This window comes from Lacerta agilis, chromosome 4 (genome assembly GCF_009819535.1).
Source record: "Lacerta agilis isolate rLacAgi1 chromosome 4, rLacAgi1.pri, whole genome shotgun sequence".
In the NCBI taxonomy this organism is placed as follows: Eukaryota; Metazoa; Chordata; class Lepidosauria; order Squamata; family Lacertidae; genus Lacerta; species Lacerta agilis.
In genome coordinates this window covers 49,693,152-49,712,257 of record NC_046315.1, presented here as the reverse complement: position 1 = coordinate 49,712,257, position 19,106 = coordinate 49,693,152, and the positions used below count along the sequence as shown (strand labels likewise).

Genomic DNA, 19,106 nt, shown 5'->3' with positions numbered 1-19,106 from the left:
TTTGAACCAAATGAAAATCTTTACATTTTAAATGCTGTCTAGTTTTAAATTTGAAACTGATCAAAAAGTGAAATTGAATAACAGCTGTGGTAATAAATCCTTGCCCTTTCCCCCCAGGAAATGGAAGTGGATCAGCCTCCTGTTCACGAAGGAAAGAGGCATGAGAGCAGAAAGTCAAGATCTAGATCTGCATCAAGGTAAAAAATAGCAATTACATGTACATTTATATATCTATATACACTAATAGATACTAAAGGGTATCCAGATACAGGAATAATGTGAAAATCTCAAAGCTGCAAGCTTTTAATGGCTTATCCTACAGTGTTGTTATTTATGGTTTTATGCTTTGCCATTCAGTAACTGCTACATTCAAGAATAGATCATTTGCATTCTGTGATTTCATACAAGGCATACATAGGGACAAATGGGGTGTGGTTTTTCTAAGGCATGTTCAGCTTCTTAGAGGTGTTTTGTTTGCATTTTGAGGCAGTGATAGCCAGAAATACAGATCTTAAAAGGGTAAGTTTTCACTTATAGATCTTATACAATAACCATTCTCAGATTTGGGGATAGGCAGAATTCAGTAGCAGCCAGCAAGTTACCTACAAATTCAAAACTTACTCTGTATTTTTAATATCTTCCTTAAATACTAGATCACCCAAAAGGAGAAGATCACGGTCTGGTTCTCGGACTAGAAGATCACGCCATCGCCGTTCCCGTTCCCGGGACAGGCGCCGCCATTCCCCTCGATCCCGATCCCAAGAAAGGCGTGAAAGGGAGAGAGAGAAAGAGCGCAGAGCAAAAGGCCTTCCTCCAATCAAAACAGAAACTGTTAGTGGTGAGTATTATTTCTGTATTACTTAGCAAGATGGCACAGTATTAATACATGCTGTCAAATGTGTTTTTGTATTTGCTTTCTTTTTCCGGTAAGATAGCACTTTGGAACAGTAGGCAAAGTCAGAATGGCAAACTTATACTCTGCATCACTGTGTTAAATCCAATTTTTAGTGCAATTTTATTACTGATCTGCAGTCCTCTGAAAGTTTGAGAGCCACCTGTGTAGTAAAACTAAGTACAGTATATAGTTTTAAAAGATGGGCCAGAAATGCACAAATGTTCTTGTTAATTTCACCATGATTAGTAGTGTCCTGTTTTTGGTGATGATGACAAGCTCTAGCCTGTCATCCAGAGTTTGGAAATGAGAAATGTCTCCTACTGGAAGAGCTTTCCATTTGCTCAAAGGACTCTAGATCCCACCCATTCAGATTGATGTAATGTATACTTTTCAAATTATTGGTAGCTCCTGATTCAAGTTGCCAGTCACCTTTGACTTGTCACATTTTTAGTTTGCAGTACAACACTATGGGTAGGCCAGTTGGATAAACGAACATCGCAGCAGGATGTTGGAGGTCTCCTAGAAGAGTTTGGACCAATTGAATCTATAAATGTGAGTATGAAATAAAATACAAGTTACGAGAAAATAAAATCACCCAGCTGAAACCATTTTGAGTGATTCATGTAGTATTTTTTTGCAACACATGCTAGCAAATTTGTATAATTGTTTAAAAACAAATTGAAAACTTGTATCTAAAATTTTTGAGGCCTATGATTTTTTAAAAGCCAACATTTTCAATGTTCTGATGTGAGAAATTGATGTAAACAGTACCGAATACTAGTAATAGATACAGAATATTAATTATGGACTTTATTTGTTTGCTGCATTTCCTCGGAAACTTATAAGAACTTACAAATATTAAAAACATGCAAGTCCCAGTTCTTCTATTGCTGTACAGACATTGTATCTTGGTTTATGTCAGGAGTAGAGAACTGGATCTGGTCAGTGGGCAGGATCCTTAACTTCCCTACTTCCATGTCCAACTTTGACAGATGTGCAGGAAATCAGGTGATGGACAGTTATTAAAGTTGAAGTTGAAGTCTATATAATCGCTGATTACAGCAACCTACTTCATAGGTGTGCTAATTGGTGCTGGGAGCATGCTTTCAAAGGAGTTTGCTGTAATCGCCAATCAGCTCCCTTGAAGTATATTTGGAGGAAGTGGTTTGGATTCAAACCGTAAATGGAGAATTTTTCCTCTGCAGATGTCTGGTATTGGCTGCACTGGTGAGTTCCCTGTTGGAAACTGCCTAGAGCAGCTGAGAGTAGAGTATTTGGGGGGGGGGTTGCTTTCTCCATTTTCAGAAAGTGCTTTGGATTCACAGACTGACTTCAAAGGTGCTTGTTGCAAAGGAAAATTGCTCTGTTTGGAGGTAGTGAGTTGAAGTCAAACCTTTTCCTGCAAGTGAAGAGGGAGCTGCACCATGAGGAAGTTTCTAGTGGAGAAACTGCTGAACATCCTGGGATCATTGGGGCTCCCAGTCAGTTCTGATCAGTATTAACAGGGAGCTCACATATGATATCATGTGTTTGTCAAGTGGACATGGTTTGTGGCAAATGGCCTTGCAGACCAAACTGAGACCTTTGACAGTTAGGGTTGAGGGCTAAAGGTTTATCTCCACTGATTTATGCCTTAAAAGGAAATAAGGCGTACATTCAAACAAATTTCTTGTGACTTTGCACTTTCCCCCTGCAAAATTTATGGGAATTCCTGTTTAATAGTAGTGCAATGTTTTTATGCTTACAACAGATGATACCACCAAGGGGATGTGCCTATATTGTTATGGTGGAAAGACAAGATGCATACCGTGCTCTTCAGAAACTGAGTCGTGGGAACTTTAAAGTGAATCAGAAATTTATAAAGGTATTGGATATATTTTCAGTAAAGATTTAACTTATAGGATGAAATGCACATTGTCCCTCAACCCCCTCCCTAAAGAAGATTTCTGTGGAATAATATTTTCAGGAGAGAAGAGAGGAAGCAGCACTTTCATTGTGCAAACAGAAATTGGTTTTGCTGCAGACACTATTGTCTGTCATCCATAGCAATCAATTAATCCAGAAGGGTTTTTGAAAAAATATTTGGTAGCGGTAAGAAAATGCAGCTCGGGGTGGGGAAAATGTTTGTTTATGATAACGCTATGTGATGGATGAGCCACATGGTGAGCTCCCACAAACAGAATGGAGCACCATGTTATTTGGGGGCTTGCATAGGATTGCTTAATTAAGTGACACTGTCTTTGGTCATCTCGTTGCAAGAATTTTTCACAGGGCTAGATATGTTATTCTTTGCAGATTTCCCATTGTATGTGGACTGTGTCGAATGTGAGTCACACTCAGAGTAGACCCGCCGAAATAAATGGACATGACAAACTTAGGTCTATTCATTTCAGTGGGTCTACTCTTGGGTAAAGCGTTTTGCTTTCTGACTTTAGTTGTGCTGAACAAGTACAGGTTCACTGTAGGAAGGAAATCACTGGTATGTTGCTGTTTTCCTTCAGATTGCATGGGCTTTAAATAAAGGAATTAAACCAGACTATAAGCAGTATTGGGATGTAGAATTAGGCGTTACCTACATCCCATGGGGTAAAGTTAAGCCTGAAGATCTGGAAAGCTTCTGTGAAGGAGGAATGCTGGACAATGAAACACTTAGTCCTGGTAAGAGATAAATATATGGAAAACAAATATTTATTTAAGGAAAAGTCTTACAAGTGAAATAATTTGAATCTGTTAAAAAAAAAGTCAGTTGTTTCACTCTGCTTGCTTTGGGGTGGAACTTTAGGAGATGCTTGTAAGTAGAACTTCACTTGAACGTGAATCCCCTTGGAGCGTGAAATCTAATTCAAACATAAATTACTATATTCTAATGCTTACTTGGTACAGTGGCACCTCGCTAGACGAATGCCTCGCTAGACAAAAAAACTCACTGGACGAAAGGCATTCGCTAACGAAAGGATGACTCGCAAGACGAAAACGTTTTGCAGTTTTTTTGGTTTTTTTTCCATAAAGCCGTGCTTCCTCTGACCGTGCTTCGCAAGACGAAATTTCCGCTATACGACAGCACTCGCGGAACAAATTAATTTCGTCTTGCGAGGCACCACTGTAGTGTGATAGAGGGCTGATAATTAGGGATAGCGGAGGTATTTGTTCAGTCAATTTTTACCTGATTTGTTGCTTCTGTACCTGCTTGTGGTATGGAATGCAGCTCCCTGTCCAATTACACACATATGCAGATAATGCAATACAATTTCAATGTGCACAAAAATAGTTATATTTAATAGAATTTGATAAAATGCATACTTTATGAGGAAATTCGTATTTTACATAAAAATATGTTATGTACAAGGTGCATAAAATTTAAATGCAGATTTTTTTGTGCACTCTTAAAAAAAATCAGATAAATGGAGCTGAATGGGACCTATGAGCTGCAGGAGGAAGAGGAAGGTGAAATTTGGTTGTGTGAATGGAAGTCTGCTTGTGCAGTATTGGATTCTACCCTATGTGCCTGTTATAAAGATAGATAATGGGGCTGCAAGATAAACATTTCAAACAAATAGTGCTTTTGCTGAACAAACTATGTGCACATTCCAAAAAATTGTATTTTGTCACCCTTAAACAGATTCAGATAGTATTTGTGATTGCCATTGGGACAGATAAGTGGGTTGGCCATGATGTATACATATCATCAGTTAATGCATTAATTAAATTAATGCAGACTTCACACTTGCATTATAAGGTAGAAAATGAGATTAAATATTTTGCATTCTTGTAATTGATGTTTATATCTTTCCTGTAGAATGGAAAGGAATTCCCAAAAAGTCAGAAAACCAAGTAGCCCAGAATGGAGGCGCGGGAGACGCTGCACATAATGAACAAACTTCTCCGGTTGCTAAAAATATGTCTGTTCAAATGCCTGTTCCTATGCCCACACCAATAACAGTGCCTCCACCACAGGTAAGTTGTTTTTCTCTTTTTGATTTCTCATTTCTGCACATGGAAATTTTAAAGCTTGGTTCATCTTGTTATTGAGAAGTAAGATGCAATTTCATGCACTGTTTTGACATGCTGACACACATACCATATGATGGTATTACAGTACAGCTTTTGCATGATGAAAATTCACACTTGAAACATACAGCAAAGTTTAGTACTAACTAAAAGTATACCTGATACAGAAGAAATATCAGGATTTGTTGCTTTGATGGCGCATTCAAATGAAGAAATCATGTGGTACAAACTGTTAAGTATCTTTGTTGTGTAAATGTGAGAATTTAGCCTTAGATTGATTACATAAGGACTATAGGTTTAACTTAACCTGATAACTTGTTGACAAATTGGTTAAATAATGGCAAAACATGCAGGGCCATCAGCATTGAAACTATTGATTTATGTGTTAATTGCATTAGTTGAAAAGCAAGCTTCATTGAAATCACTTTAAAAACACTTTCAAACAGTTCTTATAGTTGTGCATAATATCTGATAAATTAACTGCTCTAAGATTTTATGCAAGTGAAATTGTCTTTTTCTTACCTATGATCAGTCCAATTATAGATCTTTTATTGAAGATCCTATGCCAAGAGGTGAAGTTTTAACTGTACAATCTAAAGATACCACTTAAAAGCAAGGGAATCTTTAAATCAGCTTTCACCAACCTGTTACCCTCTAGATGTTTTAGATTGTTTGTCCCATCCGCTGTAGCCAGCTTGGTGGTGCTGGCTGAAGCTGATGGAGTTGTGGCCTAAATTGTTTTGAGGGCATCAGGGTGAGAAAGGCTGATTTAAATGCTGCTGGAGCTTTCTGTATTGCTTTTTATTCAGCACACAACAATGCAAACATGTTCTTCATTTTTAAAAGCAACTTTTCTCATTAGCTAATGGCAGATTCCAAAATGACAACTACAAAGAAAGCTCCTTGTGAACGTTTGTGGTTGCTTATCTCACATGTAAATGATTCCACTCAAAAAGAGTTTTAGTAAGATACAGCGTCTACACATTATTTGGAGAGAGAGAGAATTCTAATAGTTGGCTTTGTTAAAATGTTACACAAAGTCTTTGTGCTCTGTAAGTCAATATCTATGGGTAGAAAGCTGTAGAATTAATTGGTGAGTAAATCTTTTCATTCCACTGTAGGTTCCACCACATCAGCCAGGACCTCCAATGGTTGGTACACTTCAGCCACCTACATTTACCCCTCCCATGGGAATGCCACCTCCAGGATTTGGTCCTGGAGTTCCACCTCCACCTTTTTTGAGGCCTGGCTTCAACCCAATGCATTTGCCTCCAGGTAATTAAACATTCTCATAATTTTCATACATATGAATTGTGAATCTACTACAACCTAGTGACATCCAGATGTTTTGGACTCCAACTCCCATTATCTCTGACCGTTGCCATGCTGCTTGGGGTGGATGGGAGGTGTAGTTCAAAACATATGTAGGGCATCAAGTTGTGGAAAGATGCTCCTTTCCTTTTAAGGATAAATATAAAGAATTTCGGTTGTAGTGATGCTTTGTTATTCTGTCTTCATAGGTTTCCTTCCTCCTGGACCACCGCCACCTATTAACCCCCCAGTTTCAGTTCCTCCAGTCTCTGTTCCTCCTTCTCCAGGAGTAAACATCCCAAACTGTAAGTCTAATTTGTTATGTTATTAAAGTTGATGGTAATGCAAGTGTATGCCATTTAAAATATCTTTGTTAACATCACTGTTCTAGCTACTGTGGCCAATATAAATGAAGACACTACAAAAGACTCTTCTGTGGGAAACCCCATTCCAACAGTAGTTTCTGCAGCTAGAGGAAATGCTGAAAATGCAGATGGCTCCAAAGGATATCCAAATGCTCTGCCACCTGTAACTTCTACAAGTATCTCAGCTTCTGTCACCCAACCAGTTCCACTCCTTGGTAAGTTCCCATTTCAGTTGCTGGATATATATGTGCTTTTTCTTTCTTTCAGAAGTACTCATTCTTTAGGAAGTCAACATTTTAGAAATCAAAGTGTTTTCCTTTCTAAGTTGGTGGGGAGTAAAGCATTTAACGGTGTGCCACTATAAATAATGAAAGATTGAAGCAGTGATTCAGTATTGTGAAATGATTATGTTAGGTACGTTTTAGTAAAACAAATCCAGGGGACTCAGGAAGTATATAAGCAGGTTCTGGGTTCTGGGTTTACTTTTGCCAGAGATTTGCCCCCCCCCCGGGTCACCTATGGCTGTGTATAGAAATACCTGAAACCATGAGTGGGTGTAGGTGTGTAGATGATCCTGAAGATGAGCTGTTTTCCCCCTGCCTTTATTCCTTAGAACATTCATTCCCATCATCTGGATTTTCTGCTGTCCCCTTTGCTTCTGGGGTAATCTCAGAACTGGGGGCTAAATGCATGTCTCAGGCCTCTCTCTCTAACCCTCAGGCCTCTCCATAGGCCACACCCCCATTCAGGCTACCCTCTCTCTCCTCGGGCCACACCCCTTTCGGGCCATGCTTTATGCCCTCCAGTGTTTTTGGCTTGCTGGAATCTGTCCTTAAACTATGGTAATGACTCTTTGGATAGAGAAGTATATGTGCATGCACACAGAAACCTCTCACTTCTGTATAGCTGGAATGAGGTTTACTATATCAAGGTAAGAGTCACATCTATTATTTCACCCACTTTTGCCTCTGACCCCAATCACTCACATGCAGCCTCTAGAGTGTTGCCCATGAAGCAATTCAGCCCTCAGATTGGAAGCAGGGCCCCTCCCTCTCACTTAGGTCCTTCCTTCTCCATGTTTCAGGATAGATTGGTATGTGTAAGTTTGTATGCATAAGTTTGATTTTTGTTTTCAGACACTTAGTATGTTTATCTGCTCAGCTACATGGCATTTTGAGGTTTTTTTCTTTAAAAAATAGCACTTTTTAAACTCAGAAGAATGGGCAAGTAGCTTTATGATTGACACAAAGAGTCAGGCAATCAGTGGTGTGCAAATACATCTTATCCTGAAACCCAGAACAGGTTTCTCCTGAGCTCAATTCAAAGCAGTAGCTTGTACATTTGCCCAAATGCAGTGAATGTGCTCACAGCTACAATTAGGTACATCTGTACATATCCTAATATAGAGGTCTGAACCTGAGCATACAAGAAAGATGTAACCATCTAATGCCATTGCTACCATTTCTTTCCTCCTACTCCTCGTCCGTTTCCTTATGTAAGAATTGTCTACCATTTTGTCACCTGAATTTCTCACCTGTGTAGACTTGCATTCCATACTCTTCCACATTTCCAGGAAAGGGGATAATGCATTGAGAGTGGAGTTATTTTGGGCCCAAACTGTCTGTCTAGAAGACCTCATTTATCACACAACTCTCAAATGTATCACGATCAGTTGCCAAATCACCTGAATTATTGCTTCCACAACTTTTTTGGGAAAGCTTTGCTAGAATTGCACTTCTCTTGGTTTGAAACCTCCTTATTTCCACTTTGGAATATGCCAGCTGTTGGCAACACATTGTGAATATTTTCCACAGCTTTGGTTGTATATATAGCATTCCAAGCACAATATTGTCTTAATATGCCATATACATATGATTAATCAATCAATAATTTTATTTGTATGCTGCCTTTTCAAAGTCAAAAGCATGCTCAAGGTGACTTGCAACATACAGTATACAAAATTACATAACTACAAACAAAACAAAAGGAGTCATAAGCAATAAACAAAACATCAAAAGGTACACAAGCAAATTGAATAATTTCCATGTAAATCAAGATCCAAAATAGAGATACAAAGAATAAAGAGCAACAACAGTATCAACCCTGCCTCCAATAAAACGCCTTAAACACGACCACTGCCTGAGATTCTGTTCAGCAGCCTCAGCTTTTGTAGCTGGAGTCAGTCAAGGCTCTGCCCTCCCAGGCCAGGTGGGAAAAGGCCTACAAGACAGGGAGCAGGTTTTCCAGGACTCATAGCCAAGATGGTTGGAAATCACATATAATTGTACAAGCATAATTGTTGTCATCAGTGATTCTGTGGGGGGAGGTTTTTTTTTTTTGTAAATGTAAAAAAATGATTACCCAAATGTCACAATGCCTGGTCTTAGGAAATATTCTAGGAAGACAAATTCTATGATCCCTGGTACTGTTGTGCTACATGAAAATCTGGAGGGAATTTAAATGTTTCCTTTTAAGCTGAACTGGAGCAAAGCAGTTAAGGGACTGATGTAAAAAACATCTGTGCAGTTATGCCTGGAAAGCTATATAGCTATCCGGCTGAGATATGGGAGTGTTTTAACAAACTTTCATTTCTCTAGTTAAGGTGACTACATTCTACACATGCTTGATCAACATATCTAAGTTTACTTAAAGTAGTGTTCAGTTTTATGGGGAATGGTATGAGGACCTGCTTGACAGATCACAGTTCTGAGGCATTGCAGGTGGAAATTGGTAAGATAAATATCCCTAACTTCTGCATGGAATCAGACATGTAACAATGAATTCAGAATACCCGAACATCTTGAGGCTAAAGAACTGCAGGAAGCAATAGATGTCATCAAGACATAAGGACTACCAACTCTGCGCAATTCATTTTTCTCCAGGCTGTTTCTATCAGCTTACTTGCTTACTTCCTATAAATTCATATAAATTCTGAAATTGCATGGCAGGCTTTGAAGGAAAGAAGGGAGAAAACGGTGTCATCAATATACTGGAGGTACCACTCTTCAAAATTAACACCTATCTAATGCTTTGGCATCTTACACACATTGAACATAATGGAGGTCATATGACATACTGCAGTAGTGATGCCAATGAGAAGTACATTATTTGGGCCTCTCAGAAGTCTTTTGCAAAAAGCAGTGATTAATACTTCAGAACAGGCTCATGCTCATGGCACCTTGTATTCACTTGATCGTTATATCAGTGGTCTTTGAAGTAGAAATTTTAAAAAACAACAACAATCTGTTGATTCCTTAACATGAATGGTGGCTCAGGGCACAATCTCAGTGTCATATCAAGTTCTGCTCAGGAGTTGGATGAAGCGCAAGAGTATATGAATTGCCAAGGCACCACCAGCTGGCAGTCTCCTGAAAGGGAGATGGAATTTGCTCAAGTGAAAAATAAAAATGCAGAGAATCCACTTCTTAATTACTGGTTTTCATCTGTCAATATGAATCTTGATTCCTGTGCACAAATGCTTGCATGAGTTCTTCCAGGTATCCTATCTGGTAGTCATACTAAATGAAACAGATGTATTTAAACAGGATTGACCTGAGCCTTCCACATACAGTTTGGGTAAAGCAGATCATGAGAGGATATTGTACATTTCCAAATGTGTCGGTCTTAATTTCTGCTCTCAGTCTGACGAGGTGTAGAATGTCTTGACCGGCCCTCCGGATGTTCTTTGGCCTACAACTCCCATGATCCCTAGCTAGCAGGACCAATTGTCAGAGATTATGGGAATTGTAGTCTCAAAACATCTGGAGGGCCGAGTTTGAGGAAGCCTGGTTTTGACGTTTCAGAAAGCAAATCCCATTCCTTCAGGGTCTTTTGCAATATTCACTGTTGACAATCAGCTGCCATTTAATGAAGTTGTATATACATACTGAATAAGTTAACTCAGACTTGATCCAGATTTTACAAAGTGAGGCATGGCTGAACAGCTGCTGCTATATGGTTGGAGCCACATGCTGCGCCAATGTTGAAAAGTACTGATGTGGTTGAGGCATATTACGTGGTCCCTGTGCTAGCAAAGTACGCCTGGAAGCCTGCCACTTTTACTGGCATTGGAACTTGTATACAGTCTGCTGGATCTACATATCTGCTCTTGAAAATGAGCCTGTGGTTTGGAGACAGCCCAGTTCAAAAGTGGTTTTCTAGCAGCAGTATCCTCACATTTATAATACTTGAATCCTCTTTAAGAGCAACTGGATTCTATAACCCTATGCATATTGTGTAGTTATTTCTGGATGCCGCTAACCACAGAGGTTCATAATACCTAAAGGTGTGTGGAAGCAGCTTCTGCTAGGTATTTCATTCAAGGCCTGTGAAAGCTAAACTAGTTCTATGCAGTAATTTTAATGAAAAGCTTTCTCAGATTTTTAAAGTTCCTGTGATTTTAAATAGCATATAAATTCATGTTTTAAAGGCTATGAAATCATAGCTTAAGGAAATTTTGAGGCACATAACTTAATCTGAAAACTGCCTAAACTGTACTGGGGGGAGAGGATCTTCTGTACAGAGAACAACATGGAAGAATGCATCACACGTGAATGGAAATCAGGAAGATTCTTCTGAGGAGACTACCCAGAGTTGCTTTTGCTTTGGAGTATCTTATGTAGACACATTTCTGACAACATTCTAAGCATTTTCAAGTGACATGCCAGCTCTGCCATGTAGAAATGTGACATACGGACTATAAATGCTTTCCAGATGTGTCAGGAAAAAGGGTCCTAGATTGCTGCCATTTTTACAGATACAGTTCCAGAAAAGTTGGGGGTGGCTGATCCCCCAAGTAATGTTTCCACATGGGAATGCGGATTTGATAGCTTTTAAAAGTTGAATTGCAAATAGTCCACAGTTTTATGAGTTTAAATGATTAAACAAGTGTGTGATGTAACTTTGAATTGAAATATACATAAACATAGGTTCACAATACTACATTGTTTCTGTAAATGTTGACAGGAAGTAACTGAAATTCTGCACTAAGAAAATATGAACTCTGCAACCTGCATGAATTATGCAGCTAAACCAATTTTGTATAATTTATTTTGTTCATGATCCGAAAAGGGAAGCATAAGGCCTAGGTTCCCCCGCCCCTTGGTTTTAAATGAAAACTGATAATCTTGGGAAGCTTAAATTCTGTGCCTACAGTCACAATATGGTTTTCCCCCTGCACTCGAATGGAGTCACAGCATGCACACAATCCTCTATAGATTTATATCTTATAAGATTCCTGTTGCTTTTCAGATACTCAAAAGTTCTGTGATTGTTCAAAGTGATAGGAATTCAGTTACAGTACAATTTCCAACTCAATGTGACTGATAACATTACATTATTACACTATTAGATTTTTGCAAATTGTTTCTGGGTTAATATCTGAGTTTTTATTAATGTTTTCTCCTTTGAGCAGCCTACGTTAATTAATTTGTTGGTCAGGTGTTTCTTTTTAAAAACATTCAGAGACTTAAGATAAATGATGAGTTACTCTGGGAGGGGGGAATTATTTCAGTTACTCGGTGATATTCAATAATTATTTTGTTCAGCTTGTCAAAGACATCCCATAATTGTGAAGCTATCAGTCTGCTAGCTGAAGATTCCATATCAAATGATATAACACACAGTTATAGACGTCTCTGAAATCTCTGGCCAAAGAGCGCACACAGAGGAGAAACCACTGGCCTGTGGTAATGGCTTCAGTTGTAGAGCAAACCTCATCTCTCATCAGATAATCCACACGGGAGAGAGAAAAGTTAAGGCTCTGGAGTTTGGAAATGACTAGTCAAAGCAAACACCAAGCTTCACACCAGGCAATTCATGGGAGAGAGAAACACATAGTTCTGGTTGCATTCTAATCTATGAATTTCCACAAATTTTCTTTTTAGCTTGTCATCTTTTCTGTTACTTGTGACATGTGTTTCATTTATGTTCTGCTTATTACTTAATGACTTAAAATGACATGAAAAAGTTTTTGTTCTAAGCCAGCACTAAAAGTAATTAAATTTTGTTGACTTTTTAAAACTAAAAGTTCATTAAATGAGTAACAGGGAGGAAGATTTCAGAAGACTATGTTGATCCTATTATTATCTGAGTATCTTAGTCCAGGATTGGGAAGAAATAGGTTGGGATCCACAGGTAGATGTGAACTGCAGTAGATTGGCTAAGATTTCTGTCTCATAACAGTCACTGCAAAATGGCTCTCCTCACCCCATAGTATATTGCTGAAATGAGGATAGCTTGAGGTAATGAGTGGGTGTTTGTGTGGAAGGACTACAAGCTCCGTTCAGTTCTGATACTCTAAACAAATTCCTGGGCTCCAAATTATTTAATTCTAAGTGTGTTTTTTGCACCATGTACCAGTTGGTGGAACTTGAGGTCCTAGTACAAAACAAAGTCAGTCCTGCGAACCTGATGTCTGCTCACCTCTGCCTTGCTGTATTTAAATACTACATCTCCACTTTTCATACCCCAATTGTTGTTTAGAGAACTGGTTCTTTGCCTTATTCTTCCATGACTTAATTGTCAAGGGTTCCCCAACCACATATTAAGTGTTCTGCAATTATCACATCCCTGTGTTCCACGTTCAGTACAATGTTCAGTTAGCATATTATCCTCTGTGTGGCACATGAGTACTGCCACTTTGGCAAGGGGGATAATCTTGCTGCTGTTTTACACTCCCATCTCATGAGACAGGTGAACACTGAAATGAGTTCATGTGTCTAGGTTTCTGTGTATTGCTAAAGAAATATGGACTTGAGCTTGGGGAATTGAAAATGCGCATCTACACTTTAGGAATATAAGATTGCTGATCCCTGAAGAGTTGGAAATTTTATATAAACACATTCATAAGTTTAGCGGTAGGAGACCCTGACTTGAAAATGCACAAAAACTCCTTGCCACCTCCAAAAAACTTGTAGCAATGTGACAGGGGATTCAGTCTGCTACAGAAAAATGTTCAAAGCACTTGACCAACCAAATCACAGCAGGATTACAAAGTTCTTGGAAAGTGTAGCTGGGAAATACTATTATATTGGATACTGCAAGAAAACCTGCTTGTGTAAAATGCATATGGGTTGTGCACTTACCCCAATGTGAAACAAATGCACCATGACTTCTCAAAACAATGATTATGAGAACTGGCCACAAGTCTTATAATTAACAGGAAACTCTGGAATAGAGAACAGGTATGAATGTAGTATTTCTCCCAGTCAAAGCAAATTGTCATCACCACTATATCTTTAATGTGTCTAAAGCATATTTAATAGTCATCCATCAGTTAACAATTTAAAAAACCATACACAAATCTAACCACATTTAGTAAAAACAATAACTTGGTCCAAATGAGTGTATCAGCACTGTATAAAGCATGGTTTCTGCTGTAATGGCCAGTGCACAGGAATGTTAAAATAGGTAAGAATGGTGTGCAAGCTTTCAAGTTGTAGCTTCCTTGCCAAGTTGAAACCAAGCTAAAATTCAGCTGGAGAAAAAGCTAAGCTAGCTTGTGCCAGATATAATCAGTTCAAGCAAATAATTACAAAATATCTGCTGTGTGAAACATTAACTAGCAGTGGGTTGGGATCGCTTACCTTTTCTAGTTAGCAAGTATATGAACTTTAATTTCTTGGCATGGCTTTCGAATCAGTGAACTTTTAATCCAAGGACAGAGAAATCAGAACTATGTTTGTGCTAGGATAAATGATGGCCTAGTTCGTAATCTTTTCTGCATTGCTCTTTCAAGAACTGTTTGGATTCACTACATTGTTGCATTTCAACAGTTGGTGCATATTCCATCTCTTAGTTTCATTAAGCCTACAGGTATTTTCAATATCTAGGATACAGCATGAAAACTTGCTGAACTCTTTATGTTGTAAATGCCATTTAGCTGTCACTTTTCCTATCATAACCTGAAAATGACTCTTAAGGGAAGTTTACTAATAAACTCTGAGTAAATGGCATATATTGCTACATGGGAAAATAAGCTTCCGCTTCATGGAACAAATCTTAATATGACAAGTGCAAGAGGAAGTTATAAGATAATTCTGCAGCATATTGTCATCCCTTCAAAGGAGTGTTCTTTGCTTCAGCCAGCCTGGAATAGGCACCTTGCAGTCCTGTTCCTGGTCTGTGTGGGTCTGTGTGTGGGGGGTGGTTGTAAGGTAAGGAGGAGATGAGGAAATTGTGCATACCCTAGCCTTTCCCAGCAGTTCTGTATGGTCCTAGAGGGTTTCCATTTGAGACTGGCTCAAATGTGGGAGGAGTTAGATGGTTTTTGACAGCAGAAAATGGAAAAGGATGTGTCCCCCCCCTTTCTTCCTCGTAGTGCAGGGAGAAATGTAACACACCCACACAGCAAAAGTAAGTAGCATGAATCCCCAACCCTATTCCGTCCCTTTAGAATACTATTTACAAGCTCTTGGGGACTTAAACAGCCCACTTAATCTTCTCTCTGGTTTCCTCTGTCTTAGTTACCCTGAACCACAGAATTAATAGATGACTTGCATAGTTTCCCTGACTGGCTCATCTTTTGTAGGATTCCAGTTCTCATCAGCTTCAGCTTAGCATGGCCATTAGGGATAGTGGAAGCTGGAATCTAGCAATATCTGGAACTCCACACACTAGCCTCACCTGATTTAAACCCTCTCCCCTTCTCCAGGTGGAAAATTTAAGGTTTTTACCGTAGCTGATTGAGCAGTAGCTTGGCTTCCTGCCCCTGCCTCCCAAAAGTAGTCGTAGCAAGCAAGAAAAGTTACTGTTGTGTGTGTTCCATGTGGAATTGGAAATACCATCCCTTAAACTGGGTAGCCTAGTTTTTAGTAGTATTTCTGCAGGCTTAATGGTCATTAACATTCCATAAAACTTGGAAACTCACAAGTTCTTGCAGGCATGTTTTTCAAAAATGTTTAGAATCTTAAATACTATTTAAACCTAGGTAGAATATATATACAAGCTACTCCCTTGTTTTTAGTGGCTCCCTTTGCTTCCATACCAATAGGCATTTGACCAAAGGGATGCAGGTGGCATTGTGGTCTCAACCTCTGAGCCTCTTGGGCTTGCCGATTGGAAGGTTGGCAGTTTGAATCCGCAAGACAGGGTGAACTCCCATTGCTCCCAGCTTCTGCCATGCTAGCAGTTTGGAAGCACACCAGTGCAAGTAGATAAATAGATACCGCTGTGACAGGAAGGTAAACAGCGTTTCCATGTGCTCTGGTTTCTGTCACTGTGTCCCATTGTGCCAGAATCAGTTTAGTCATGCTGGCCTCATGACTCGGAAAGATGTGGGACAAACACTGGCTCCCTCAGCCTGAAGCGAGATGAGTGCCACACCCCATAGTCGCCTTTGACTGGACTTAACCATCCAGGGGTCATTTACCATTTCCCTAGGCATTTGACCACTTGACTTTGCAGTTAAAAGAGAATAATGACACTTGAGAAGTTATGAAATCTCCATGGTTCTTCTGAAAAATACTTATCAAGCTTGTTGCTGCTTAAAGGTGACAGGAAGCTGACAGTTGCCAATTCTTTAGAAGCTTTAATTCTTTAGAAGCTTACTATCAACCCATGTGGAAGACTCTTGGTACAGTCATACCTCAGGTTGCGCTCGCTGTGGGTTGCACGTTTTCAGGATACGAACACACTGAACCCAGAAGTACTGGAACGGGTTACTTCCAGGTTTTGGTGCTTGCACAGAAACACTACACGTGCGCAGACGCAGCAGTACGGGTTGTGAACGTGCCTCCTGCACGGATCGCATTCGCAACCCAAGCGTCCACTGTAATATGAATAGATTGTCAAAAAGTTGCTATTTCTATGTAGTCTTGATCCTGGAAAAAGGTTTAAAATTTGCAGGACCAAAAGACTACTGTACTATGCTTTTGAGCATACATGTCAGATGAAACGTAAGGCCATTTTGGAGAGAGACCATTTTGGGTCTAATCAAAGTTTGTTTCCTTTAGTACAACTCTGATTTTGTTATGTTAAAAGAGGATAAAATACAGCTAGTTGCTATTCTGGGGAGGGAGTGGAGACTCATATTTTCATGTGTTACCTCTCTCTTGGAATCGCTAGAAAAAATACAAATTTATTTGCCTGTTCTCTGCCCATTGCATTGGCTGCCCGTCTACTACCGAGCCAGGTTCAAGGTCCTTGCATTATGTCTAGGACATCTTGTGGGTTTCCCAATGCCTTATAACCCAGTGCAGTCACTCAGATCCTCTGCCTTTGCTTGTCTCCCAGGTTGGCCAGGCTCATTTCACATCAACACAGCCTTTACTGTCATTGGCCCAGTCCTGTGGAATTGATTCAGCAGGCACCTCCTGTTTCATGCTTTGGAAATACAGATTTTTTTTCTATTCCACCTGGCTTATGGCAGCAATTAAGAATACATAAAAAGTGCTATATCCAGAATAGCTGAAAATAGGACCACAAAATGGTGTAGGCATGCCCCCCTCCGCCCATCAATGAGGAAACAAGAACCGATGTCGGCCACTGTTGTGCTCTCTTGCACCTCTGTTCAGAACTAATAGGAGGGTACATACCCAATCCAATGAAATATGGACATTTTGAGGGGGCTAAGCCAGTGCAAACGGGAGCTAAGCAGGAAAAGCAAAACAACCTGCCATGCATTGTGGATTATTATTTTGTATATTTACTGAGCCCTTTTGCAGGTGCCATAGGCAGTAATGGTGAGCACACTGGTGCTTATACCCACCATATTGGCAACCTTTGAGCTGAATACACTAATTCTCATCTTTGTACATGCGTTTGGTATTTGTACGCGTGTCTAATTTTTTTTATCTGACTTTGAGCTTCATATGAACCCAAGATGTGTGTGCTGTGCCATATGGATGACATGAAGAACTAACTTCGTAGGACTACAGTATAAAAAGTTTTTTTTGGGGGGGGGGCTGCAGAAAGCTACTTTGGACTGTTTACACAAACAGGGGAGTTAATTTTATTTGTGATGAAGTGTTTCATTTATAACAAAAACCTTCCTATTGCATATCTTTTAGCTATATTTGGGTATGATTCATCTAAACTGGAGCACTCTTTAATCCTACCAAATGCAATGGGAGAGTTAAATTTTACCTGCTTAAATATATTGTGTTAAAAAAAATGGGACTTAAGTGAGCTTAATGTTGAATGAAAATGCTGGTACTAAATGGGGGAAGGCAGTTGTGTTGGAGCAAAGGTTGGTTGAGGAAGTCAGGAATAAGTCCTGCAGTGTATGAATTGGTTGGGGGATTGTAGGTTGCAGCTTGCTGGAGCAGCAGAAAAATAGGGGTTCTGGCACATTGACTTGTATATATTTTTGAATGTATCTTGCATCCATTTACAACTTTATTTCTTTTGGTTTGTCAGGTACTCAAGGAGTTACACCCAGCCCTGTGATTGGGCTACAGACACCTTCCACAGGCCTTTTGGGTGCACGGCCTGGTTTGATACCACTCCAGCGACCCCCAGGAATGCCACCGCCTCATCTGCAACGGTTTCCAATGATGCCACCTCGGCATATGCCTCCCCATATGATGCACAGAGGTCCACCTCCAGGCCCAGGAGGTTTTGGGATGCCTCCACCTCATGGGATGAAGGGCCCTTTCCCCCCACCTGGCCACTTTGCAAGGCCTGGTGGAATGCCTGGAGGGGGGCCTGGTGGACCCGATGATCGAGATGGAAGACAGTTCAGGAATGATAGGCAGCCGTTTACTCCAAATAGAGACCAGGAAAGGTTTGGAAGGAGGTCTTTTGGAAATCGGATAGAAAATGAACGAGACCGCTATGGTAACCGCAATGATGACAGAGATCATGAACGCCTTGGTAATCGTGAAAGGAGAGAATGGGGAAGAAGAAGCCCTGAACGTGATAGACACAGAGACTTGGAGGAAAGAAATAGGCGTTTCAGTGGACAGAGAGAGAGAGATTCTAGAGATAGGGAATCTCGCAGAGAAAAGGACGAAAATCGAGGAAAGGAGAAACCAGATTTGACAGACAGGGTAGATGGTGTTAAAAACCATGAACCCCAGAGCAGCAAAGTGGAAAATACAGACTCTGTTCCAGAACTTAAAAAGGGGGAGGCTGAACCCACAGGTGCAAAACCTGCTGAAGAGTTAACATCTGAGACTACCTCATCTCTTGAACAACCTGAAGAGTCTACTGGCTCAGTCACAGAGGCTCCTCGCTAGACTGGAATACTTGTCAAAGAAAAAAAAAGTGACATTGGAGTGTAGAGCTTTAGAGTTGTACAGTATGCTGTATATTTGCTTTTGCTATTTCACAACTCCTCCATAGTTTATGGGATATGTAAGCAATTTGATTGCTTCCCTTCTATTTAAATAGCTACAAAAATAACACAAAAGAAATGAATAAACCATTACCCTTTTTTTGCTGTAACTTTTTAAAAGTTTTGACTTTAAAAAGTTTACAAGTCAGAATTAGAAGTGCTATTTTTTTTAATTTAAGTGAAGGTAACGGTAAAAGCTCCTAAAAACAAATAGGGATGTGTTTTTAATAAACTCTATTTTCATAACAAA

The 19,106-nt window shown here is 39.7% G+C and overlaps 1 protein-coding gene across 1 annotated transcript in view; it reads left to right on the top strand.

The window, feature by feature from the left end:
• SCAF4 (SR-related CTD associated factor 4) overlaps positions 1 to 19,106 on the top strand; it is a 47,758-nt gene extending 28,652 nt beyond the window's left edge. The window contains exons 11-20 of the mRNA XM_033146912.1: positions 118 to 197; positions 654 to 838; positions 1,347 to 1,447; positions 2,646 to 2,759; positions 3,397 to 3,553; positions 4,692 to 4,849; positions 6,025 to 6,178; positions 6,424 to 6,519; positions 6,606 to 6,794; positions 17,938 to 19,106. Of these exons, the coding sequence (XP_033002803.1) occupies positions 118 to 197; positions 654 to 838; positions 1,347 to 1,447; positions 2,646 to 2,759; positions 3,397 to 3,553; positions 4,692 to 4,849; positions 6,025 to 6,178; positions 6,424 to 6,519; positions 6,606 to 6,794; positions 17,938 to 18,758 (2,055 nt within the window). The 3' untranslated portion in view covers positions 18,759 to 19,106. The remainder of the gene's footprint in view (positions 1 to 117; positions 198 to 653; positions 839 to 1,346; positions 1,448 to 2,645; positions 2,760 to 3,396; positions 3,554 to 4,691; positions 4,850 to 6,024; positions 6,179 to 6,423; positions 6,520 to 6,605; positions 6,795 to 17,937) is intronic.